Raw genomic sequence first — 27839 nt, forward strand, 5'->3', positions numbered from 1 at the left:
CTTGTTACTGTGTTGCATTTCTGTTTGTCCCATGCCACATAGTTGTATCCTGACCTCCAGCTCTAACTTTTTCCATATTTCAGTATGTTCTTGGTTTCCATTTTATGCATTGTTTCTATTATTGATTTTAGGTCTATGAAGAGGCTGGTTCAGATTTTCATCAGGTAGCATATTTCAAAACACGGATCGGATTGAGAAATGCATTGCAAGAAGAGATCAGTGGTGCATTTGATAGAGAAGCTGTACTCATCACGCTTAGTCGGCCAATAATATATGCACAGCCTGTGGCCTTTGATAGAGGTATGAATTTCTAACTCTCATTTGATCATAAGAGATGTATCTGAAGCCCCTATGTTCTTGCTTCCACATTCTGTGTGAGTAAAGGTATCCAATTTACATCTCCTCACCCAGGCACAATTCAGTGTTGCTTCAGTCCAGCATCTTCCTCTTTGCCCCCACCTCACTAAATGCTCATTCACTATACTATTGACCTTCTCAGTGTAACATTCTGTCTGTTGAGTATCCCTTGCATTCTATCAGTGTTTTCAGAAATACTCCAGATCCTAAAAATCTGAAACAAAAGCGGAAGATAATAAAAATACGGCAAAAGGTAGGGTAGCACCTGTAGAGAGGTCAAGGGAGCAAATGGTTCATGTCACTGCTGCTGAGTATTTCCAGCATTTTGAGAGACAGAGAGAGAATGAAAGAATGAATGAATGAATTTCAAGAAAAGAATTCCTCAGCTTAGAGCTCTGGCAGCTTAAGGCAGGCTGCCAGCAGTGCAACAATTATCTTAGGTAAGTAGAACAGTTCAGAGCAATATACAGTGGTGCTAGAAAGTTTGTGAGCCCTGTAGAATTTTCTGTTTCTACATAAATATGACCTAAATTGTGATCAGATCGTCACCTGTCCTAAAACTAAATAAAGAGAACCCAGTTAGATAAATAACACAAAAGCATACTTGTTCATTTATTTGTGGAGAAAAATTATCCAATATTACAAAACGCAAACATGAGGAAATCTGCAGATTCTGGAAATTCGAGCAACACACACAAAAAGTGCTGGTGAACGCAGCAGGCCAGGCAGCATCTATAGGAAGAGGTACAGTCGACGTTTCAGGCCAAGACCCTTCTGAAAGTTAGTCCTGACAAAGGGTCTTGGCCCGAAACGTCGACTGTACCTCTTCCTATAGATGCTGCCTGGCCTACTGCGTTCACCAGCATTTTTTGTGTGTGTTGATCCAATATTACATGCATTTTTTGGAAAAAGTATGTGAACCTTTGCTTTCAGTAACTGGTGTGACCCCCTTGTACAGCAATAACTTCAACCAAAGGTTTCCGGTAATTGTTGATCAGTCCTGCACATCGGCCATTCCTCCTTACAAAACTGCTTCAACTTTGGGATATTGGTGAGCTTCCTTGCATGAACTGCTTGCTTCAGGCCCTTCCACAACATTTCTACAGGATTAAGGTCAGGACTTTGACTCGGCCATTCCGAAACACAAATTTTCTTCTTTTTAAGCTATTCTATTGTTGATTTACTCTTGTCTTTTGGATCATTGTCTTGTGGCATTATCCAACTTCTATTAAGCTTCAGGTGATGAACTGCTACCCTGATATTCTCCTGTAAAGTGTCTCGATACAATTTTGAATTCATTGTTCCGTCAACAATTACAAGCTATCCAGGCCCTGTGGCAGCAAAGCAGCCCCAAATCATGATGCTCCTTCCATCATGCTTCACAGTTGGGATGAGGTTTTGGTGTTGGTGTGCAGTGCCCTTTTTCCTCCAAACTTAGCAATGTGCATTTCTGCCAAAAAGTTCAATTTTTGTTTCATCTACCCACAGAATATTGTTCCAGAAGCATTGTAGAGCATCCAGGTGGTCTTTTGCAAACTTGAGACATGCAGCAACTTTTTTTTTGGGAGAGCAGTGTCTTCCATGGTGTCTTTCCATGGACACCATTCTTGTTCAGTGTTTTCCGTATAGTGGGCACATGAATAGAGACTTTTGCAAGTTCTAGAGATTTCTGCAGATCTTTTGCTGTTACCTTTGGATTCTTTTTCACCTCATTCAGCATTGCATGTCGTGCTCTTGGTGTGATCTTTGTAGGATGCCCACTCCTAGGAAGGGTAGCAACAGTACTAAGTTTCCTCCATTTGTAGACAATTTCTCTTACTGTGTACTGATTAACACTCAGGTCTTTAGATGTTTGTAGCCTTTTGTAGCCTTTTCCAGCTTCATGCATCTCTACAATTCTTCTTCTAAGGTGCTCTGAAAGTTATTTTGATCGAGGCATGGTGCACATAAACAGATCTTGAGAAGAGTGGGCTCTATCAGTAACCTGACTTTATGTGTCATTTTTATAGGGCAGGGCATCCCTACAGCCCACACCTCCAATCTCATCTCATTGATTGAAATCCCTGACTGCAAATAGCTTTTGTAGAAGGCATTACCCCAGAGATACACATACTTTTTCCAGCAAATACATGTAATATTGGATCATTTTTCTCAAAAAATAAATCAACATGTATATTGTTTTATGTGTTATTGGTTTAATTGAGCATGAAGGTCACATTTTAGGTCGTATTTATGCAGAAATAGGGAAAATTCTACAGGGTTCGCAAATTTTCTAGTACTACTGCATGTATACAAGGGTAAACCAAAGGTTTAAAATGGATTGGAAGGCATTGTCATAATAAGGAGATGCTCAGAAATATGATGAATATGTCCATTGATAACCTTGTTAATTATGGAGTAAGCTGGGGATAGAGCAAGACAATGGCTGATTGAAATAGTTTTGTCTCCATCAGCAGCAAATTTTCTGTAGAAAGGAGCCTGAGTATGTGTTGAAATAATACAATCTTCAATCTCAGACAAAATACTTTGAAACTTGATGCCTTGAAAATGTCAACGTATAATCATTGTATTGCAATAAAGAAACTGGTATATTGTAAAAAGCTGTATGTGGCTGCCTCATTTCATCTTGATACATAGATATACAGTGTTAAGCTAGTATTGGCTCTTGTTTTTCTCCATCTTGTTCCCATATTAGTCATATCAAAATCATTCTGAGCAACTATAAAATCAATGTAAAAATTGAAAAAGAGCATAATGTGGATATTTAAATCTTTTTGTTTCCTTCTTGAAGCTGTCCTTTTCTGGCTAAACTACAAAGCTGCCTATGACAACTGGAATGAGCAACGAATGGCATTACATAAGGATATTCATGTTGCTACAAAAGAGGTTGTTGACAAGCTGCCTGGAATTCAACAGACCTCTGCTCAAGCATTTGGTACACTCTTTTTGCAGTTGACTGTGAATGATTTGGGCATCTGTTTACCTATCACCAGCACTATACAGGTATGATGTTTCCTCTATGTGATATCAGATTGTTATACTGTATTAGTACAGTTACTAATGCTCAAGTGTTTGATATTTTAACAAAGTTATAATTTCACGTTTTGTACCAGTTCCTTTTGCCAAGTATTTATTACCCGTCTCTTGAGAGTTACTATCATCCCAATGCCCATAGCTTTCATGAATTTTTGTGTTCCTAATCCGAAAGCTTTAAAGCCATTTATTTTCACCTATGACTCCCTCCAGTTAGAATGGATAATTAAATCATATTAACCTGGGACAATTGTGATATTTATGCTGAAGCTACTCTTTGGTTTAAACATTAAAAATATCAGCTGAAGTTTTACAATAGCCGAAAGGAAGGGGTTTCAGAGCATTTCAAGCTTTCCTTATTTGTTTTCCTCCCATCATATTTTGGGGAAAAATTGAATTGCAAATCTCAAATGTCACATTTGTAGACTACATAGTATTTTATATCAGAAGCTTTGCCAATCTTTCATATTCAGGAATTTAATTTCATTGTGTTTCCTGATGTTCCTGTTATGCCCTCATCATGAGTCCCCAAGCCTGGGAATATTATTTATGTTTTATTACTGTAAACCTAAAAGTAGTAATCGTATTATGTTTATACTTTAAGTTTACCAACATGGAAATCACATGTAAAAATGTTTTGTTTTGTGAAATTTTAATTCAGCCACCCTTAATTGAAAGCAAAGATGTGTATTAAAGAAACTGGTCATTTAGTGTCATGGATAAAAGTGCTTGTTTTCCAATAAAGTTTCCAGTTTTTTATATTATTTAACGCATCATAGTAGCTCAATGGTTAATTAAACCTATGAAGGTATTAAATATTTTAATATTTGAAATTATTGAAATATATTTTGCTTTTATTAACTATGGATAATACTTCAACTTTTTTTCAATGTGTTTTGCCAGGCGAATCATGCAACTGATCTTGACCCTGGCTCAGCTATGGTTCTTACAATTGAGAGCACCTTGATCACTGCTTGTTCATCTGAATCCCTCGTGAGCAAAGGTCATTTCAAAAATTTCTGCATACGATTTGCAGATGGGTTTGAAACAAGTTGGGATGACTGGAAACCTGAACTTCAGGGAGATATTGTAATGAATGCTTGTAAGTTTTCTCTTCTCAATACCATTAATAATGATAATATTAATCACTTCCATCCCTGTGAAAAGAAAGTGAGCTAATTTTCCGTACATACTATTTTGTCTGTCTAGTGTTACATAATTAACAAACACTGATGTATTTAAATTTATTGTTTCTCATGTAAAAGCTTCAGTATCTTTACAAAATGCAAGATAATGAATATGAGAGCAAGTCTTGTTTTGATCAGTCTTAAACTGTGCCTGTTTTGGTAAAGAGCTACGATGAGACAACGGCTCAAAAATTATACTAAACTTAAGTTGAGCCTCAGCTTTAATTTGTTACTATCAGCAATTCAACATACAGTGGCATGCAATAGTTTGGGCACCCCGGTCAAAATTTCTGTGAATAGCTAAGCGAGTTAAAGATGACACATTTCTTTAGTATTTTAAGCAAGATTACTTTTTTTATTTCCTTCTTTTACAGTTTAAAAATAACAAAAAAGGAAAAGGGCCCAAAGTAAAAGTTTGGGCACTCTGCATGGTCAGTACTCAGTAACACCCCTTTTTGCAAGTATCACAGCTTGTAGACGCTTTCTGTAGCCAGCTAAGAGTCTTTCAATTCTTGTTTGGGGGATTTCCGCCCATTCTTCCTTGCAAATGGCTTCTAGTTCTGTGAGATTCTTGGGCCGTCTTGCATGCACTGCTCTTTTGAGGTCTATTCACAGATTTTCGATGATGCTTAGGTCGGGGGACTGTGAGGGCCATGGCAAAAACTTCAGCTTGCGCCTCTTGAGGTAGTCCGTTGTGGATTTTGAGGTGTGTTTGGGATCATTATCCTGTTGTAGAAGCCATCCTGTTTTCATCTTCAGCTTTTTTACAGACGGTGTGATGTTTGCTTCTAGAATTTGCTGGTATTTACCTGAATTCATTCTTCCCTCTACTAGTGAAATATTCCTCGTGCCACTGGCTGCAACACAAGCTCCAAAGCATGATCGATCCACCCCCGTGCTTAACAGTTGGAGAGGTGTTCTTTTCATGAAATTCTCCAAACATACCTTGTTCATTGCAGCCAAAAAGTTCTATTTTAACTTCATCAGTCCACAGGACTTGTTTCCAAAATGCATCAGGCTTGTTTAGGTGTTCCTTTGAAAACTTCTGATGCTGAATTTTTTGGTGAGGACGCAGGAACGGTTTTCTTCTGATGACTCTTCCATGAAGGTCATATTTGTGGAGGTGTCGCTGAAGGTCCTTTGCAGTCAAATGGGGGTTTTGATTTGCCTTTCTAGCAATCCTATGAGCAGTTCTCTCGGAAAGTTTTCTTGGCCTTCCAGACCTCAACTTGACTTCCACTGTTCCTGTTAACTACCATTTCTTAATTCATTACGAACTGAGGAAACAGCTACCTGAAAACGCTTTGCTATCTTATAGTCTTCTCCTGCTTTGTGGGCATCATTTATTTTAATTTTCAGAGTGCTAGGCAACTGCTTAGAGGAGCCCATGGCTGCTGATTGTTGGGACAAGGTTTGAGGAGTCAGGGTATTTATAAAACTTAAAAATTTGCATCACTTGGCCTTTCCTAACGATGACTGTGAACAAGCCATAGCCCTAACAAGCTAATTAAGGTCTGAGACCCTGGTAAAATTTATCTGAGAGCTCAAATCTCTTGGGGTGCCCAAACTTTTGCATAGTGCTCCTTTCCTTTTTTTCACTCTATATTGTACAAAACAAAAATAATACACTAATCTTGCTTAAAGTGTTGAAAAGAATGTTTCATCTTTAACTTTCATAAAGTTAAAGATGAAACATTTGGAGATCAGTTCATCTACTCATTTAACTATTCACAGTAACAGAAATTTTGAACAGGGTGCCTGAACTTTTGCATAACACTGTATATTGTATTCTCTCTCTTTATCTCTATCTCTCACTAACTCTCTCTAACTCTCAATCTCTCTCTCTCTATCTCTCTCTCTCTCTCACACACACACACACACACACACACACACACACACACACACACACACTCACCACCTCCCCTCCCCTGCACTCCTTTGCCCTGTCAATCATCTGTTTAAAAAGCAAATGGAAAACTTTATGAACTTCATCATAGCTGCTAATCTACAGTACTATGCAGAAGTATTAGGCACATATATATAGTCAGGGTGCTTAGATGTTTTGCACACTACTGCATTTGTCTACCTGGAGTGAAGAACGAGTTTGTAAATATGGCTGGAGCAAAGGATGTTGGGAATGGTGAGGTTGGAGCACCACAGGAGGGGTGTGGGACACGTGACAGAGGAGGAGTGGTGGGGCGGGTGAAGATACATCCAGCCCTGAGACAACAGACAAGGTTATTTGATTTGAAACAATAGGTTTATTAATCATTACAGAGTTTCTTTGATGCTTCCCACTCCATCCCCCTTTTCCAAACCATGATTCTCCTCTCCTTGCCCCCTTTCACTCTCAGTTCGCAATAGAGACCCAAATCAGAATCACCCACATATATCATTAAATTTGTTTTTTTTTTTGCAGAAGCAGTACAGTGCAATGCATAAAATTACTGTTGTACTCTGCAAAAGTTTTAGGCACCCTAGCTATATATATGTGCCTCTTTTGTGTATGCACTTTTTACAGTACTGTATGTCCTCCCTTATCACAGGGCACCCTGCTCATCCATTCCTTTTCCTAGTCTCCTGCTTAATCCTTGAGCATTTTGCACATTTCTCTTCTTGCACTTTCTAGGGTCATTTAATCATGTTTGTTTACCTATATTTCATTCCCACTAAACTGTTGATCACAACTTTGCATTCTGGTCCTCATATTACATCATTTACACTGATGCCATCCCTTTGTTCAAAATTTGTGCAGTTACACACCCTTAACCCCTTTACAAGTTACTATTCCAAGTTCACGCACTCATTTCCTTGTGACAGTTGAATGTATTTTATCGAAAGCCCACCCTGTCCTTGGCAAAAATACATCAAATAATTTAGCCGCGTGTCATTTGGATATGAAAAGGGACCCTTGGATTTCGGGATCTGAACATTGCTGGCAATGCCAGTATTTATTGCCCATCATTATTTGTCCCTGAGAAGTCAGTGGTAAGAGACCACCTTGAATTGTCACAGTCCTTCTGATGAAGGTACTTGCTTACCTTTCTTCGGCTGGGAATTAGACATTAGACCCAGCACTACTGAAGGATGGGCAGTATATTTCCAAGTTTGGCTTACCATTTCTTGAACTTGGGACATTATAACCAACCTTTTTGAAATGTTATTATTTTTATTTGAAGAAAATGTGGCTAATTTGCATATATGTCAATTTTAATTGAATCAGTGTAAGAACAACCAGATGATCAAATTTTTGGTGACTTCAGTTGAGGCACAAATGTTGGTCAGTGGACAGGGAAATACTCACTTGCACTTAAAGAAGTGACTTGGCTTCTTTTGTGCTCATCTATTAAGATTAACAAAGCAATAATGTTGAATTCTATGAATGGTTTGATAGATAATATTTGGGAATCTTGTCAGTGGGTCTGAAATGAGGGGCCACAAATACAAGATAAACGATTAGATTCAGTGAGGAATTCAGGAAAAATCTTCTACAATGCTGAGTATACAGAACTTGATGTCATGTGTAACGATTGAGGTAAATCTGGGATGATACTAGGTAAATACATTAAAGGGAATTAAATACAGATATTCTGAGGGCAATCAAGTAAAATAGGTGGAGGCATGTCGAGCATAACCATAAGCATGAAAATGAAATTAGCTTTTTCCATGCATTAAGTTTTATTTACTTGGCACTGATTTTTCTTGGACATTTGAAGTGCCCTGGGACGTTTCTCAATGAAGAATTTTCAATTTATTTGCAAGCACTTGGTCTGCCATGTGTTTACATACAACTCGGATTCATTTTCTGATACAGTTTTGCCTGGGGTTTCAGTTAAACCAGTGGTCCCCAACCACGGGCCGCAAAGTATGTGCTACCAGGCCGTGAGGAAACGATATGAGTCAGCTGCGCCTTTCCTCATTCCCTGTCACGCACTGTTGAACTTGAACATAGGGTTGCCAACTGTCCCGTATTTGCTGGGACATCCTGTATATTGGGCTAGATTGGTTTGTCCCATACGGGACCACCCTTGACCCGTATTTCCCCAGCTAAGGTAGAGCGTTCCTATGAAACCTTTTATGTCGAAATGGCGTGAAGCGAAGAAGCAATTACCATTAATTTATATGGGAAAAAATTTTGAGCGTTCCCAGACCCAAAAAAAACCTACCAAATCATTCCAAATAACACATAAAACCTAAAATAGCACTAACATATAGTAAAAGCAGGAATGATATGATAAATACACAGCCTATATAAAGTAGAAATAATGTATGTACAGTATGGTCGGGAAGATTAAGTCAAAACCGATTTGTGGAAAAAAAAAATCAGCACGTACGTGCTTGTGCACACAGGTGCCCACACAAGGCTTCATGGTCATGGTAGTCTTTGTCGGGGTAAACACTGTCCGGTATTTGACTACTACTTTTGTCCCTTATTTGGCAGTGAGAAAGTTGGCAACCCTAACTGTAAAAGACATGTCGAGGTGAGTTTAACGCTACTTGATACCCCTCCCCCCCCACCCGGGTTGGCTGGCCCGCAAGAATATTGTCAATATTATACCGGTCTGCGGTGCAAAAAAGGTTGGGACCCCTGATTTAAACAGTTCTTGTATAATTTCTATTCAGGTGAACTGCTGAAAAGATTCTGCAAATTGTCACTATGTGTCACCAGTGTAATAATGAGTGAACTTTGCAATTTACTAAAAGAAAACCTGCAGATGCTGGAAATCCAAGCAACACGCACAAAATGCTGGAGGAACTCAACAGGCCAGGCAGCATCTATGGAAAAGAGTACAGTCGACATTTTGGGCGGAGACCCTTCAGCAGGACTGGAGAAACAAAGATGAGGAGTTAGAGTTAGAAGGAGGGAGGAGAGGAGGGAGATACATAAGGTGATGGGTGAAATTGGGGGGGGAAGGGGGAATCTACTAGGAGAGACAGTCAGATTCCCCCTTCTCCACCCTTGTATCTCTTTCACCAATCAACTTCCCAACTCTTTACTTCACCCATCCACCTGCCCCCCCCTCGGTTTCACCCATCACCTTGTGTTTGTCCCTCTTTCCCTCCCGCCTTCTAACTCTTAACTCCTCATCTTTGTTTTTCTAGTCCTGCTGGTAGGTCTCGACCCGAAACGTCAACTGTATTCTTTACCATAGATGCTACCTAGCCTGCTGAGTTCAATGAGCATTTTGTGTGTGTTGTCTGCAATTTACTAATGTTTATTTCCTCCTTGCCTCCAAGAAAAATTCCAGCTAGAAATTCCACTGGATTGGTGAATGTCAATCAGGAATGCTAATTTATTTCTGAATGTTTCAACAGGTGTGGTACCAGATGGAACATATGAAGTGTGTTCACGTACTACTGGGCAGGCCGCAGCAGGTAATTTATTTACTAAAATTAATCCATATCAGCAAACAATTCAGATTGCTGTTGGAGATGATGACATAATGTAAGTTAGTGATAATAAACCTGATTCTGATTCTGTTAATCAAAAATTTCTGAAAATAATTCTGCATAAGCCATGACAAATAGCATGTGACCAACACTATAATAAAGAATATTTATAGATTTGATGAGTTTTTAATAACTAGTAATTTGGTGCAACAGGTATTGAAACTTGTAAAGGCCAGGTAAAACATAAGACATTTTTAAAACATAAGGCATTTTCAAAACAGAGATTTATTATGAATCAACAAGTTCGATAACTAAATAAGAGCTGCATCTTGAAACTGTGATCGGCTCATTATTATCTAGGGCTCATTATTATCTAGAGTTGAAGGCTTTATTTTTTAAAAAATACAGTTATCTATATATCAAAGTTGCTGGTGAACGCAGCAGGCCAGGCAGCATCTCCAGGAAGCGGTACAGTCGACGTTTTGGGCCGAGACCCTTCGTCAGGACTAACTGAAGGAAGAGCTAGTAAGAGATTTGAAAGTGGGAAGGGGAGGGGGAGATCCAAAATGATAGGAGAAGACAGGAGGGGGAGGTATGGAGCCAGGAGCTGGACAGGTGATTGGCAAAAGGGATATGAGAGGATCATGGGACAGGAGGCCTAGGGAGAAGGAAAAGGGGGAGGGGGGGGAAACCCAGAGGATGAGCAAGGGGTATAGTGAGAGGGACAGAGGGAGAAAAAGGAGAGAGAGAGAGAAAAAAGTGTATATAAATAAATAATGGATGGGGTATGGGTGGGGGGGGGGGCGCATTAGCAGAAGTTAGAGAAGTCAGTGTTCATGCCATCAGGGTGGAGGCTACCCAGAGGGAATATAAGGTGTTGTTCCTCCAACCTGAGTGTGGCTTCATCTTTACAGTAGAGGAGGCCGTGGATAGACATATCAGAATGGGAATGGGACATGGAATTAAAATGTGTGGCCACTGAGAGGTCCTGCTTTCTCTGGCGGACAGAGCGTAGGTGTTCCGCAGAACGATCTCCCAGTCTGCGTCGGGTCTCACCAATATATAGAAGGCCACATCGGGAGCACCGGACGCAGTATATCACCCCAGCCGACTCACAGGTGAAGTGTCGCCTCACCTGGAAGGACTGTCTGGGGCCCTGAATAGTGGTAAGGGAGGAAGTGTAAGGGCATGTGTAGCACTTGTTCGGCTGACAAGGATAAGTGCCAGGAGGGAGATCAGTGGGAAGGGATGGGGGGGATGAATAGACAAGGGAGTCGCGTAGGGAGCGATCCCTGCGGAAAGCAGAGGGGGTGGAGGGAAAGATGTGCTTAGGGACATCTGTCCCTCTGACTATACCCCTTGCCCATCCTCTGAGTTCCCCCCACTTCCTTCTCCGTGGGCCTCCTGTCCCATGATCCTCTCGTATCCCTTTTGCCAATCATCTGTCCAGCTCTTGGCTCCAGCCCTCCCCCTCCTGTCTTCTCCTAGCATTTTGCATCTCTCCCTTCCACTTTCAAATCTCTTACTAGCTCTTCCTTCAGTTAGTCCTGACTAAGAGTCTCAGCCTGAAACATCGACTGTACCTCTTTCTAGAGATGCTGCCTGGCCTGCTGCGTTCACCAGCAACTTTGATGTGTGTTACTTGAATTTCCAGCATCTGCAGAATTCCTCATGTTTGAGTTATCTATATATTGTTGCTGAGTATTAAGCTATTCACTCTAGGAAGTCCATGTGAATAGCTCCATAATAAATAAACTGGTGCATTTAATCGTGGATATATTGCTTTGGAATAATACACTTAAATAGTTTAAACAATTGAATTAGGAAATAGGAACCTGAAGCAAAAAATGGTAATAAAGAGAGGGGTTTGTCTTTATACCACTATAAGTTTGTTTTCAGAATATGTTAGGTCAAATTAATTTAGAATAACATTTCTTAGATGTTGGAGTAAGACTATTCAAATATGCTGAAATCAAATTACAGTATAGTCTATTGTAAAATGCTATTTATTTCATGGATAAGGTTATGCCAAATCTTCTTTACTTTTAGACAGTAGCAGTGCCGGAACCTGGACACTAAATGTTTTGTGGAAAATGTGCGGTATTGATGTGCACATGGATCCTAACATAGGGAAAAGACTCAGTGCCTTGGGTAACACAATGACAACTTTGACTGGTGAGGAAGAAAGTGATGATATTGCTGACCTGAACTCAGTCAACAATGTTGATCTAACAGATGAGGATGAACCTGACAGCATGTCCCCCACCATCATGGCTGTAAGTAAATCAATGCTGCAAAGCAGCTTCTATTGAAGTTATAAAAAATATTCAGTAACCTTTTTATTTGTATTTAAAAATTGAAAGTAAATCATAAAATCACAGCTATTATGGCACGAAATAAGACCATTCAGCCCATGAAGCTCACATGGTCAACAGTTCTTTTTTCATACTTCCTTAATTTTTGTCTTCCTCGAATATTTATCCAAATACATTTTTTATTGCATCTGCTTAACTTGCCTTTCAGGCAGTGAATTCAGAATACCTTACAGCATTGATTTTCTTTTCCTTATTACCTTATTTTTTTTGCTAGTCACTTTAAGTCTCTTCTGCAATTTGGAGCATGTTTTCCTGTATCTTGTTTCGACCCCTCATATTTTTAAATGTACGTTAAAGTTAATTGACAAAAATTAACTTAAATTGATAAGTATTTGATTTATTAGGTCAGATCACACTGCCCAGAGCCATACTTGCCTGTTCTACCGAGGCCAATGTCATTCTCCTTTCGCAACCTTAAGTCCAGCATGGTCCAGACAGCAATTCAGAAATTTGATCAGTGGTGAAACCTGTTTTGACTCTTGTACTTGTAACCTATGGCGCGAGTTCAATTTTTTTCATTAGGTATAAAATCAAGATCTGTTTGTGTATCACTTTGAAGTACATTTTAAAGTCAAAGTTGAATTTATTATTACATACGCATTATGCACAGGTTCAATGAAAAACTTATTTATAATAAAAATGAAAATGAAATATAAATTTTACACTACTTTTACAAGAAAGAATACAATCAGAATGAAGAGAAGTCCACTTTAGGGCAAAGTGTTCAAAGAGGTCATAGTGTTGCCAAACTATAGAGATGTGGAATAACTGAAGGGAAAAAGCTGTTCTTGAACCTGGTGGGCTGGAAGTTCGGACTTCTGATACAAACTATGGGAGACTTGTAATTTTATCCTTCTTAGTCTTAAATATTGTTTCGGTGGTATTTCTTGAACCAGTCATGAAGCAGTGAGTGTCTTACTGTGTTGCGCCTTATGGGAACAGCAATTGAGCTGACATCCTGTATTTTTAAAAATGTGGCATCATTATTGCTGCTTGCAGTTCATCAGATAAGTTCAGTACTTACTAATACTGGCAACAGTAATATTTGGGACCATACATCTTAAATGTGTTACATGGAGGTTTCAATTTGAATTTATAGTGATTAATAATCAAAATCTACTAATGCAATTGATACTAGTTATTCTGCTTTATTAATTAGAATGCAGATGAAATTTCAAATTTGTTATATTTTTATTTGGGCAATGACTTGTAAACCAGTTCCTTAATCTGTGCTTTGAACACTAGTTTTACTTCTGCAGTATTTCTAAGTCTCCCTTACACCAAAATCCAGCTATTTACAAACACAAAAAAAATCTTAATCTCACTCATGGCATGTTGCATGTAAAAGTTAGGTATCTGTTCATTGAAATTTTAAAAAAATATTGACCTTGTGAATTAGGATCTGTGATTGGTATCTTTTGTAACTGTAATTAAGTGTATTGAAGCAATTTTAATGAAGCACTATTTGGTTTTCTTTTTGTATCTGTATGAGTTGTGATGGAGTATTAAGTCACAGGGGTTAACACAGAAGCATTTCCCAGGATTTTTCTGGGTCACTATTTAATATCAAAATCTACTTGTTTCTCTACAGGAAACTAGTGAGTATCGAAGACAGGGGGTTACTGGGAGCCAAACAGCAGATCCAAGGGGAAGAAAGTTTGTCAAACGTTTAGTGGATATGAGGGAATTGAATGAACAAGCCAAAGTTATCGATGACCTGAAGTATGTGTTCGTCTATAATTTCAAAGTTTACAATCTATCTTTATCATTCTTTTACCATCACAAACTTGTCAAACAGTACTCATATTGACATCTATAACAATTATTTGGATGAGAATCTACAAGGCATGGTCATTAAGTTTGCAGATGGCTCTAAAATAGGTGGTGTCATAGACAATGAAGATGATTAACAAGATTTATGGAAGCGTCTTGATCACCCAGATAAGTGGGCTTGAGAAATAGCAAATAGAGTTTAATTCTGATAATTGTGAGGTTTTGCATTTTGGGAAATTACATCAGGATAGGACTTCCACTGTGAACCCCAGGATCCTGTGGAGTTTTGAAGACAAGGGGGACATAGGAGTACAAGTTCTTGGTTCCCTGACACTGGCACCGCAGATAGGCAGGGTAGTGGAGAAACCTATTGCAAGGTTAGCCTTCATTGGTCTGAGTATTGGAATTGATTTATTGTCACATGTACTGAGCTACAGTAAAATGCTTGTTTTGCAAACTGTTCATGCAGACCAATTTATTACACAGTGCATTAAAACAATAACAGAAAGTAGTATAAAGCATTATAGCTATATAGCAAGTGCAGTGTAGATAGTCAATAAGGTGCAAGGGAATAACAAGGTAGATTATGAGCTGTAGAAGTTGAGATGATATCTTGCAATTGTACAAGACATTGATGAGGCCACATTTATAGTCATAGAAAAGTACAGCACAGAAACAGGCCTTTCAGCCCATCTAGTCCATGCTGAACTATTTAAACCACCTACTCCCATTGACCTGCACTGAGATTATAGCCCTCTCTACCCCTAACATCCATATACCTGTCCAAACTTGTCTTAAACATTGAAATTGAGATCACATAGACCACTTGTTCTGGAAACCTGTTCCACACTCTCACGACCCTCTGAGTGAAGAAGCTTTCCCTCGTGTTCCCCTTAAACTTTCCACCTTTCACACTTAACCTCTGACCTTTAGTTGTAGTCCCACCCAGCCTCTGGAAAAAGCCTGCTTGCATTTATCCTGTCTATACCCCTCATAATTTTGTATACCTCTATCAAATTGCCTGTCAATCTTCTATGGCCCAAGGAATAAAATCCTAACCTATTTAATCTTTAATTATAACTCAGGTTCTCCAGACACACCAACATCCTTGTAAATTTTCTCTGTAATCTTTCATCCTTATTTACACCTCTGTGAGTAAGTGCCCAAAACTGTATATAATATTCTAAATTAGGCTTCACCAATGTCTTATGTAACTTCAGCATAGTGTCCTGTAATCAATGCTATAATTTATGAAGGTTTTTTTTGGACATCAATATTTGGAATGTTGTGTTCAGTTTTGGCTGCTTTGCCATAGGAAAAATTCCATTAAGCTGAAAAGAATGCAAAGAAGATTTATGAGGATGTTGCTCAGACTTGCGAGACTGAGTTATGGAGAGAGGTTATACAGGTTGACTCCTTTGTCAATGGAATGTAGGAGAATGAGGGGCAATATTATACTGGTGTATAAAATCATGGGGTTAGTACACAATCTTTTTCAAAGGATTGGGAATCAAGAACTAAAGGGCATATATTGAAGGTAAGATGGGAGAGATTTAATAGAAAACTGAAGGGTAGCTTTTTCACCCAGAGGGATATGGTCCAAACACAGGCAAAGTAGCATTAGCTTAGCTGGGAACCTTGCTCAGTGTGAACTAGTTGGGCGGAGGGACCCACTTCCAAGCTGTATGACTCTACTGAATCAGATTATCAATCACCCAAAACATTTTTGTAACTCTTCTATTTACCATGTTTCCTTCTGAAATTAAAGTTAGGAATGTTCAGTACATATTTAACCTATATTAAAGTACAAAAATAAGCATAGTTTTCAACTCTATGATCAGATCTTTATGGTCGATTATTTTTTATTTGTTTAATAAAAAAAATGAAAGATTTTCTTTCTAAATGATAGGATTGTTTTGGACAGTTCAAAGTTTTTCCTATCACTTTTTAATTCATTTGCTCTCCATGGTACATTTCTGCTTGAAATTGCACCTACTTGGCTTGTTTAAATTTCAGAATGTATATGGCAAATTGTAAGGAAAATCATTTTTTGAATAACATAGAACACAAAAGTTGTCTCAAAGAACTGAATAAGAAGCAAATAATCTAAAACTTGTCCACTACTAAAATAATAAAATATTTAAATTATTATAGAAAACTTGGTGCAAGTGAAGGAACAATAAACCAAGAGATTCAACGTTATCAGCAATTAGAATCAGTAGCAGTTAATGATATTCGCCGAGATGTTCGCAAAAAACTAAGGCGATCCAGCATGAGGGTGAGCAACTTATTTGTTAATATAGTTTCAGCCTCTTAAGAAACCATGTTTGGTTAGGTTTTTTTATATAATCTCTATGCAGAGAAATGTGTATGTGTACCAAAGTGGCCTATCTTGTCACGCACTGCAATATAGCGGTCTGTGATTTAATTGTGTATGTGATGCCATCTATCCAACGCATCAATATCATCCTGCAGAGTCTTCAAACCATAGAAGAGATATCCGATAAAGTGCTGGGCCTTTGTACTTAGTCCTTAAATTTTAAGTAAATTTTTTTTGTTCGTAATTTTGAGCATAAGAGGAACCTGTTTTACAGATATAATTGTGTCCTTGTCACAAACACAAGAAAATAAGCAGATGCTGGGAATCCAAAGCAACACACTTAGTGCTGATGAAGGGTCTCGGCCTGAAACTTCAACTGTGTACTCTTTTCCATAAAGTTTGGTTCTATAGAAAGGATATATAAGGTTGCTGATGACACAATTGTAGGCCATATCTCGGGTAATGATGAGTTTGAGTACAGAGAGGAAATTAAGAACCTGGTGGCATTGTGCGAAGACAATAACCTATCCCTCAACATCAGCAAGATGAAGGAATTGGTTGTTGACTTCAGGAGGAGTAGCAGACCGCACGACCCAATTAACACTTGGTGCGCAAGTGGAACAGGTCAAAAGCTTTAAGTTCCTCAGGGTCAGTATCACAAATGACCTGACTTGGACCAACCAAGCAGAGTGCACTGCCAAGAAGGCCCACCAGCGCCTTTACTTCCTGAGAAAACTAAAGAAATTTGGTGAAGACTCTTAATGTGCAATGAGAAGAGCCTTGGATTGAGAAGGATTTTGAATCCAGATGAAGTGTTTTGACCTGAAATGACGACTGACCATTGTCATCCTTGGCTGCTGCCTGTCCTGTTGAGCACCTCCGGATTCTTGTTTGTTCCTCCAGATTCCTGCATCTGTAGTCTTGTATGTCCATACAGATTTTAGAATAGAAGCATTTGAGAAGAGGAAACATTGCATTCAATGATTATGGGAATGTATTTGAAATAAATATAGGTTGCATCTGTGGAAGAGAGTCGGATAAGATTGGAAGGGACTTTGGGGCAATAATAGGGAACAGTAGGGAATGTTAAATTTTTACTGTGGGTGTATTAATTTTATTGAGATACACATAAGTAATATCATTCAAGGCTGCATGATTTATCTAAAATAGAAGAAAGCCAAACTGGAGTTGAAGTAATGAGATTTTGAAAGCACTGGAAATTAATAGAAAAAACTACATCCATACCTGGGCTTGAACCACAGAAACAATTGTGCAATGATGGTTTTCCATGCAATAAGTTTAATGAATAAAGGGTATTCCTGGGTTCCTATTTGTTCTGTGTGACCAACAAATAATGGTTAAGTTAGTCTGCAAAATTTCTTTATAACAAGAACACTGGAGGTAACATTAAAGATACGTGAATAGGTTTGTCTTAGGGAGAGGTGACTTGAAATATATGGTCAAATTCAGCTAAAGTTGTCCATAAAGTGCTTGGGATAATATTTGATCTGATTTTGTTTTTATTTCAATGTAACTTCAAATATTAAGAGGATTTGTTTTCTATAGGCAGCGTCCCTTAAAGACAAGTGGGGTCTAGGTTACAAGCCCAGCTACAACAGGTCGAAAAGTATCTCAGCCTCTGGAAGACCACCAATGAGAAGACCAGAAAGGACCAGGTGAAAAACTTCTTTCCTGTTCAAAATTTTGTTTTTTGTTATATATAACATGTAACAGACTTGCATTTAGTATCTGGCAAGGGGATGGGACCCAGTATCATAGCGCTGAGGATGAGCCAGCAGGCTTACAAGTAGATGATGTAATCTGTCATATGAATGTAAGGAAAGACAAACCAATGATTGGGTACAACTGCAGACAGAGCAAAGAGTTAAGTTATACCACAGAGGCAAAATTCTAGTTGTATTTAAATGCACGTGGCATTCAGAATAAGGTGGATGAACTCATGCAATTACAGTCGGTATGACGTTGCGGGCATCACTGAGTCGTGTCTGAAAGCAGGTCATAGTTGGGAGTTTAACATCAAAGGATATACTTTGTATCAAAAGGACAGGCAGGAGGGCATAGACGGTGGTACGTCTCTCTGGGTAAGAGATGGAATTACATCTTCAGAAGTAGGTGACATAAGGGCAGAGAATGTTGAATCTTTGTGGGTGGAAATATGGAACTGCAAGGGTGGAAAAACCCTTACGGAAATCACATATAGACTTCCAAATAGTAGGCAAAATGTGGGGTTGAGATTGCAAGGGGAACTGGAAAAGGCATCTAATAAGGGTAATGTCATAATTGACATTAATGTGCAAGGGGACTTCAATATGCAAGGGGATTGGGTAAATCAGGTTGGTGTCAGATCGCAAGAGGGAGAGTTTGTTGAATGCCTACAAGATGGCTTTATAGAGCAGCTTGTGCTTCAACCTACTTGGAAAAAGGCCGTCTTAGATGGGGTGTTGTGTAATAACCCAGATCTTATTAGGGAGCTTAACATGAAGGAACCTTTAGAAGACAGTGATCATAATATGATTGAATTCATCCTGCAATTTGAGAGGTAGAAGCACAAGTCATGTGTATCAGTATCATAATGGAATAAAGGGAATTACAGAGGCATGAGAGAGGAAGTTGACCAGGTGGATTGGAGGGGGAAACTGTTAGGGATGATGGCAGAATAGAGGTGGCTGAAATTTTTGGGAATAGTTGAAAAGGCGGACAATAGATATATCCCACTGAACAAGTTCTCAAATGGCAGGGCCAGGCAACCGTGGCTGACAAGGGAATTTAAGGACCGCATAAAAGCCAAGGAAAGGGCATATAAGGTAACAAAAGTGAGTGGGAAGTTGGATGATTGGGAAGCTTTTAAAATCCAACAAAAGGCAACTGAAAATGCCATAAGAAGGGAAGAGAAGAAATATTAGGGCAAACTAGCCAATAATATAAAGCAGGATACTAAAAGGTTTTTCATTTATATAAAGAGTAAAAGGGAGGTGAGAGTTGATATTGGACCGCTGGAAAATGATACTGGTCATGGGGGCCAAAGAAATGGCAGATGAACTTAATAAGTACTTTGCTTCAGTCTTTACTGTGGAAGACACTAACAATGTGCCAGAGGTCTGTGAGTGTCAGGGAGCAGGAGTGAGTGCCATTGCTATTACAAAGGACTGAAGGTAGATAAGTCACCTGGACCAGATGGACTACATTTCAGAGTCCTGAGAGATGTTGCTTAAGAGATATTGGATGCATTGGTCACGATCTTTCAAGGATCATTTGATTCTGGCATGGTCCTGGAAGACTGGAAAATTGCAAATGTCCCTCCATTCTTTAAGAAGGGAGGAAGACAAAAGTGAGGAAATTATAGACTAGTTAGCCTAACCTCAGTGGTTGGAAAAGTGTTGGAGATGTGATTGCAGCAGGACCTAGACAAATTGGACAAATGGGCAAAAAAGTGGCAGATAGAATACAGTGTTGGGAAATATATGATAATACATTTGGTAAAAGGAACAGTAGTGCAGACTATTATCTAAATGGAGGGAAAATTCAAACGTCAGAGTTGCAAAGGGACTTGGGAGACCTTGTGCAAGACTTCCAGAAGGCTAATTCACAGGTTGAGTCTGTGGTTAAGAAGGCAAATGCAATGTTGGCATTTATTTCAAGGGGAATAGAATATATAAGAAAGGAGATAATGCTGAAACTTTTTAAGACACTAGTCAGGCTTCACTTGAGAGTATTGTCAACTGTTTTGGATCCCTCAGCTCAGAAAGGATGTATTGTCATTGGAGAGAGTCCAGAGGAGGTTCACGAGAATGATTCCGTGAGTGAAGGGGTTAACACAGCTTTGGACCTGTACTCACTGGTATTTAGAAGAATGCATGGGGATCTCATTAAAACTTGCTGAATTTTGAAAGGACTGGATAAGGTGTATGTGGAAAGGATCTTTCCTCTAGTGGGGCTATCCAAAACTAGAGGACACAGCCACAAAATTGAGGGACAACCTTTTAGAACAGAATTAAGGAGAAATTTTTTTTAGCTAAAGAGTAGTGAATTTGTAGAATGCTCTCCCAAAGACCGCGGTGGAGGCCAAGTCATTAGGTATATTCAATGCTGAAATTGATAGAGTCCTGATTGGTTGAGGCATCAAGGGTTGTGGTGAGAGGGCAGATGTATGAGCTTGAATGGGTTCCAGGATCAGCCATGATGAAATAGTGGAATGGACTCATTGGGCTGAATGGCCTAATTCTGCTCCTATGTCTTATAGTCTTATATTAAATCTCATCTTAGAACTTGCCTTTAAGATGAAAATGCCACTGTGAGTGAGATAAGCAGGATGCAAATATTGTGTCATCCATGTTGTTTATGCGTGCATAAACTAGCAGAAAAGCCAGTCTGGGTATTTGTTCAACATCTCATTTGAACGACAATGCTACTGGTCCTTCAAGGTTTTGGGATAGATCTAATCTCCTATCTCGGAAAGGTTGCATCAGTTGGGCATAACCAACTGTAGTTAAAGCTGTAAAGCAGTTTCATCAAACAAGTTGAACTAATCATTTATCAGCTAACTGATGCTGAGAGTTACAGCCAGACTTCAGTTATCACATGGCTGTCATTTATAATGTATGTGCTCATACAAATAACTGCTTCAAATTTACAATCTGCCTAAAAGAAGGACAGAAAAGAACAATTAAGGTCTATGTACACGTATCTATTAAGTGAAATCTTTAGATGAACTAATAGATTTATCAAAAGCCTCAAATGAGGTATTGGGCAACATAGTAACTTACTGACGAATATAACAATTGTCTGATCAATAAATGTAAAGCTTGGTTTGAAAAATCAATTAAACTTAATTAGATAACTAATGACTATTAAAATGTAAAATAAAGGACTCATTTTAATATAAGACCATAAGACATAGGAGCGGAATTAGGCCATTCAGCCCATCGAGTCTGCTATTTAGGATGTGCAAGCATTATGTATATTTCTCTGTATTTCAAAGCAATCTATCTAAGATTCCTAATGCTTATCCATAAGCAGCTTCAGTCTGAAATATTCTCTCTCTAAAATATTACATAGATCACTGTAGCATTCTTGGTCCTCTGTCCAAAAACTGACATGTATGTTCCCATTGTACTCTTTTAAAAAATAAAAATGCCTGTGTCCAAAATGCTTTCTGAGCAATGCTGTGTTGGGAATTTGCAGCGAGCTTCTACATTTGCAGTTGTTGTGTTGGAACCCTGACACAGATTCCTGTTCTTCACTGACACTCACATGGCTTGATGTAGTGATATGCCTCTGAAGGCTAATTTTGGATGGGCAGGGTTGAGCTGCAAGGCTGCTTAGTACTCGTGCGGTCTTGGTGCTGTTGTTTGGCCAGTACTTATTAGTCATGGTCATTGCCTAAGACTAACCTTACCTCCATTTGTTAACAAACTTTCCAGACCCTACATTTGCTTTCATTACCTCTTTTAAGATGTATTGGAAGTTGTTGTTTCACCCTCTTTGCTTGTCTGCTAACTTTTACTAGCCCAAAGATTTCTGTGTTGTAACAAGTTTAAAGACCATCAGTGACAGAGAAAGAGGAGTGAAGAGATTCAATGCAGTCGCATTGTTGGTAATGCAACTCCATATTTATATGTTCCCTTTTTTCCATTAGTGTTTTCCTTCCTATTGTGACCACTAAGCAAAATGCCAGTATATACTCCAGGCAATTTCTCATTTATCCTGTGTTCATACCATTTTCTTTCAGCTCCAGAGTTAATGAAATGGAAGATGCTGGTGAAGTCCAAACTCCAGAGCAACCAATACCAGGGTCAGGACCGAGAGTGACTTTTAAAGTGCAGGAAATGGTAAGGCTATTGTAAAGGCTAACAATCAATGATGAGATGATGCAAATGATTTGTACCATACTACTACTACTACTATGTCGACTCAGGCCTAGGGGGCCGGCATCGGGCAAGACATTTGTACCATGCAGGATGTATGAGTATGGCAATTAAAGAAGAAAGTCAACAATGAAGCATCCATACATAGACACCGAAAATTGAACTAAGTTCATTATTTTAGTTGATCTCAAAATTCAGATTGTAAATATAAATATAATTAGGACTGAGTTTCGGGAATGTGTCCATAAATTTGGGATTGGATTTTTTAAAGTAGACTATAAAGCCATAAGAGATAAGAGCAGAATTAGACTATTCAGCCCATCGAGTCTCCCACATTCTATTATACCTAGTTTATCATTCCCCTCAACTCCATTCTCATGCTTCTCCCCATAACCTTTAACACTCTTACTAATCAAGAACCTATCAACCTCTGCTTTAAATATACCCAATGACTTAGCCCCCACACCCGTCTGACACAATAGATTCCACAGATTCACCACCTAAAGAAATTCCACCTCACCTCTGTTCTGAGCTGTCCTTGCGTTCTGAGGCTGCGTCCTCTGTTTGAGACTCCCCTACTGTAGGAAACATTTTTTCCATATTCACTCTATCCAGGCCTTTCAATATTCGATAGGTTTCAATGAGATTTCCCCCTCTCATTCTTTTAAACTCCAGCGAGTACAGGCCCAGAGCCAACAAGCGCGCCTCCTATGTTGACGCTTTCATTGCGGGGATCATTTTCATGAACAGACTCTTGACTCTTCCCCAATGCAGTCACGTTCTTTATTAGATAAGAGGCCCAAAGCTGCTCACCATATCCCACGTGTGGTAATTATGATCTGATTGATCCAGATCATAAAGCCTTGACCTAGCCTTATAAAGCTTCAGCATTATAACTTGCTGTTATATTCTAGTCCTCTGTAAATGAACACTAACATGGCATTTGCCTTTTTCACTACTGATTTAACCTGCAAGGAATCATGCACTTGGACTCCCAAATAACCCTTGCACCTCTGATTTTTAAATTTGCTCCCTGTTTAGAAAATGGGAAGCAAAGTGCATGTTCATGCACTTCCCTGCACTGTATTCCATTTGCCAGTTCTTTGCCCATTCTCCTAATCTATCCAAGTCCTTCTGCAGACTCCCTGTTTCCTCAACATTTCCTCCACCTATCTTTATTTCATCTGCAAGCCTGGCCACCAATTCTGTCCTCCAGATCATTGATATATAACGTGAAAAGAAGTGGTCCCAACGCTGTCCCTTATGGAACAACTCTAATCAAAGTTTAAAGTTCAAAAACACTAGTTAAAAAGTTCAAAGTACATTTATTATCAAGATATGTATAGTATATACAGCCTTGAGATTCATTTCCTGACAGGCAGCCATAAAACAGAGAAACCCAGCAGAACCCATTAAAACAAGACTGTCAATCACCCAATGTGCAGCAAAGTAAGCGAGTAACATTCAGAACAAAAGTTCATAAAGTGAGTCAATAGCCATGAAGCCAGTCACAGCGGATCCAGGAGCCTGTTAGTTGCAGGCCACAGTTCAGCACAAAGAAGAATAAACCTCGCAAAGCAGCGAGCTGAACACTGGCCTGTCCTTCATCTCTGGTCCTGACCCTTTCAATCTGGACTGGCGCTAAAATTGACCAAACCTCGGGTCGTTTTAAGTGCTGGGCCGGATAGAAAAGGTCAAGGGATCGGGACCGGAGTCACCGGAAGCCAACCAGTAAAGGTCCCTTTCATTTCCACTCTTTACTTCCTGCCAGTCAGTCAATCTTCTATTCATGCTAGTATCTTTCCTGTAATAGTGTGGGCTCTTACCTTGTTAAGCAGCCTCGTGTGTGGCACCTTGTCAAAGCCTTCAAAAATCCAAGTAAACAACATTCACTGATTCTCATTTCTCTATTCTAACAACTATTTCCTCAAAGAATTCCGACAGATTTGTCAGGCAAGATTTCCCCTTAAGGAAACTATACTGTCTTTGGCCTAGTTTATCATGTGCCCCCAAGTACCCCAAAACCTCATCCTTTACAATGGACTCCAGTGTCTTCCTGATCACTGAAGTCAGGCTAATTGCCCTATGATTTCCTATAGTTTGCTTCTCTCCCTTCTTAAAAACTGGAGTGGCATTTGCAGTTTTCCAGTCCTCCAGACCGTTCCAGAATCTAATAATTCTTGAAGGATCATTACTAATACCTCCTCAATGTCTTCAGCTGCCTCCTTCAGAATCCTGGGTGTTGGTCCAGTCCTGCCTTCAGACCTTTCAGTTTCTCAAGCACCATATTCTTAGTAATAGTTACTACATGCACTTCTGCCCCCTGACATTCTCTAATTTCTGGAGCGACCTGATGTTTCAACAATTTAAATACCGGGTCAGATTGAAAAGGCGGGCTGTCAGGACCAGAGGTGAGAGTTGGGTTGGTTCTGTTCACTGCTTCACCATGTTTATTCAGCTCTGCACTGTACTGAGGCTGTGGCTTGCTTTAGTGATGCCTAGCTTCGAGACTGTAGGGTCACTCTTGTTCTGATGTAATTTGCATACTTTATTTATACGATTTGTTGTTTTTTCTCTTTCTGCACATTGGACCGTTGATGGTTTTTTTTAATGGGTTATTTGGGTTTCTTTGTTTTGTGGCGACCTGTAAGGAAGCAAATCTCAAGGTTGTATAATGCATACAGACTTTGATAATAAATTTACTTTGAACTTTGTACTGCTGGTGCCTTCCACAGTGCAGACTGACAAAAAAATACCTATTGAGTTTATCACCATTTCTTTGTCCATTCATTACTACCTCTCCAGCTTGATTTTCCAGAGACTCTAACCTCTCTTTTACTATATATAGTATATCTGAAAAACTTTTGCTATCCTCTTATATTATTGGCCAGCATAGAATGAGCTCAACTAAGAAAACCACATTGTTTAATTTTCCTGGCTTCTTTAGGAATGTAGTAAAAAACTAAATCATTTTTCTTTCAAGACCACAATGGTGAAAACTACTTCATTAGTTTTAGCTTATGTGTGAAATATTAAAGCTATTCAATTTATTTTCTCTTTATTAAAGAAAGTAAATATTTTTTATATGTGTTCTCTTTTAAAAATATACTATATACAAATCATATATCTTTTTAATTTCTACTGCTCCAATCAAATTACATGCAGTAAATTAGTGCGCATAACTGGGACCACAGTTGATTTTTTTAAATATTATTAATGCTATGACTTGTTTATTTTGCTTATATATTGAAAAAGGAAGGAAAAAAATAAAGATCCAGCATAGTGTTGATCTAACAATAGAAAAATGATTTTTGACTCATTTTATGCACGTAAATGGGGTGGTTTCATATAAATTAAATGGAATCTAACAGTATTCTAGACTTTTAGCATGTGTAAACTTTTTTTCTTGAAAAATGGATCCAAAATTTAATCTTGCTCAGAAAAATTTTGCATTGTATTGTAATTAAATGAGTGATAACGTAGGAAGTGCAAGAACAGCTCTTGAACACAAGTAACATATTCACTGAGAAGCCAATGAAGAACGTTAGTTAGGCTGTAAATTGTGAGTAGAGAGAGATGGATGTGGAGAATGGGGAACTGATTTGGTTGGGAGGGGGGAAAACATTGTGAGGAGGATCAGGTTAGGGGTGTGGGTTTGAGGAAGGAACAACTTTGGAAGGAGACCCAACACCACCAAAGTCCCAAGTGTGGTGGTGTAATGATGTTTTACTGTACCTGATCAGCATGTCAATTCCCGATAGATTCAGGACTGGTAGTTTGTAAGGTGTTATCAGGGAAAACAGACATCTGGTAATTCTGTATCATATAGGTGGTCTGATGAAGTGAATAATTTTAAATATTGATTTGTTAAATATCAGAAGTTAATGCTGAGGTGATTGACATTGATGTCAGCTGGTTATCATTGATGATAGCTGTCAGAATATTCTAATATGATTACAGAGATAAATCTTACTTCTGAATATTATTTTGCAGAGCATTTTTCAGTGGTATTTAGGAGTTGCGTAACTCTTAACTTTGAAAACATATTGATTAGTTAAGAGCTAGGAGTTTTCATACTTCGTTAGGTTACAGCATCTCTATAATTTCAAGTGTTTTTGATTATATAAGAGGTCATTTCTTATTTATCCTGCACAATGGGAGTGTTGCATGTTGTAAATTATCATATAATTACATTTTCCTTTTCACTTCATTAAAGCTGAATGAAACAGCTTTGACTGTAGCGAGGCAAGCCAGCACTCCAAAGGATGGGTATTTTCAGGTACTGGTTTAAAATCTGCTCTGCAACAAAATCAAGCACTTCATGGGGGAATCTTCTCAAAAATCTATCATCTTTAAACTTTGCAAGTTCAGTTTCACACAAAGTATGTAGTGTGACTGCATGTCTTGTAGCATTTTAAATATAACAGAGTAATTCAGAAATCAATGCATATTGCATTTTTTGGATCATAAAATCTGGTACAAATGGAGTTCTAGCAAATAACCTAAAAAAATGTTTTGTAGTGTTTTTTTTGAAAATCCATTGTGTTGTAAAGGTGCACAGTCATTAAGAAGTAAACAAGAGAAACAATTTTACTCTACACATGAGATTTTTACTTTAATGGTTATATTCAAAGTATAATTTCAGTCGCACTCTGCCAGTGTTACTGAACTTGTGTTAAACTTTTCGCTAACTAACTCACATTTTCTTTAATCAACAGGGAATTAAAATTTGCACTCAATTTGCTTTATTAACCTTCATCTCTATCTCCATGACGTTTGTAGGTGTATGGTTGTTTTTGTAATCAAAGTTGAGATTTATAGTTAATATCTCAACTTGATATTGAGAATGAGAAGGTGATAAGTGCTCCAGGGAGGTAGTCAGCCCTAAGTAGCAGGAGGCGGGTAGCTGGGTGACTGTCAGGAGAGGGGGAGAGAATAGGTATGCAATGCAGGCTACCCCTTTGGCTATTCCCCTCAATAAGAAGAATACCACTTCGTTGGGGGAGGGCAATCTATCAGGAGAAAGCTGCAGCAATCAGGTCTCTGGCACTGAGTCTGGCTCTGTGTATTTGAAGTGGAGGGAGGAAGAGGAGTGCAGCAGTAATAGAGTATTCAATAGTGAGGGGAGCAAAGAGACATCCAGGTGGTATGTTTCCTCCCAGATACCAAGGTTAGGGAGGTCTCAGATCGAGTCCGCCATGTTCTAAAGGGGGAGGTGGAACAGCCAGAAGTCATGGTATGATATAGTTAGGAAAAGGGATGTGGTCCTGAAACAGGAATATAGGGAGCTGGGTAGGAAGCTGAAAAACAGAACCTCAAGGGTAGTAATCTCTGGATTGCTGCCTGTGCCATGCACCAGTAAGGAAAGATTAGGATCATTTGGTAGATGTGCTGAGGAATTAGTTCAGGGGGCAGGGTTTCAGATTTGCGATCTCTTCTGGGGAAGGAATGACCTGCACAAAAAGCATTGGTTTCACCTGAACTTGGGGGGGGTGGGGGCAATATCCTTGTGGGCAGA

The 27839-nt window shown here is 38.9% G+C and overlaps 1 protein-coding gene across 3 annotated transcripts in view; it reads left to right on the forward strand.

Moving 5' to 3' along the window:
* The window catches only part of kiaa1109 (KIAA1109 ortholog), a 433731-nt gene that overhangs the window by 337338 nt on the left and 68554 nt on the right, over nucleotides 1–27839 (forward strand). For 2 of the 3 annotated variants that reach the window (XM_072256106.1, XM_072256107.1), the window contains exons 56-65: nucleotides 132–300; nucleotides 3149–3360; nucleotides 4294–4492; nucleotides 9894–9953; nucleotides 12018–12244; nucleotides 13935–14065; nucleotides 16271–16394; nucleotides 18003–18112; nucleotides 22186–22285; nucleotides 26538–26600. In XM_072256106.1, coding sequence (XP_072112207.1) covers nucleotides 132–300; nucleotides 3149–3360; nucleotides 4294–4492; nucleotides 9894–9953; nucleotides 12018–12244; nucleotides 13935–14065; nucleotides 16271–16394; nucleotides 18003–18112; nucleotides 22186–22285; nucleotides 26538–26600 — 1395 coding nt within the window. The remainder of the gene's footprint in view (nucleotides 1–131; nucleotides 301–3148; nucleotides 3361–4293; nucleotides 4493–9893; nucleotides 9954–12017; nucleotides 12245–13934; nucleotides 14066–16270; nucleotides 16395–18002; nucleotides 18113–22185; nucleotides 22286–26537; nucleotides 26601–27839) is intronic. The other variant, XM_072256108.1, reaches the window with a different exon arrangement.

This window comes from Mobula birostris, chromosome 4 (assembly GCF_030028105.1).
Source record: "Mobula birostris isolate sMobBir1 chromosome 4, sMobBir1.hap1, whole genome shotgun sequence".
Lineage (NCBI taxonomy): Eukaryota > Metazoa > Chordata > Chondrichthyes > Myliobatiformes > Myliobatidae > Mobula > Mobula birostris.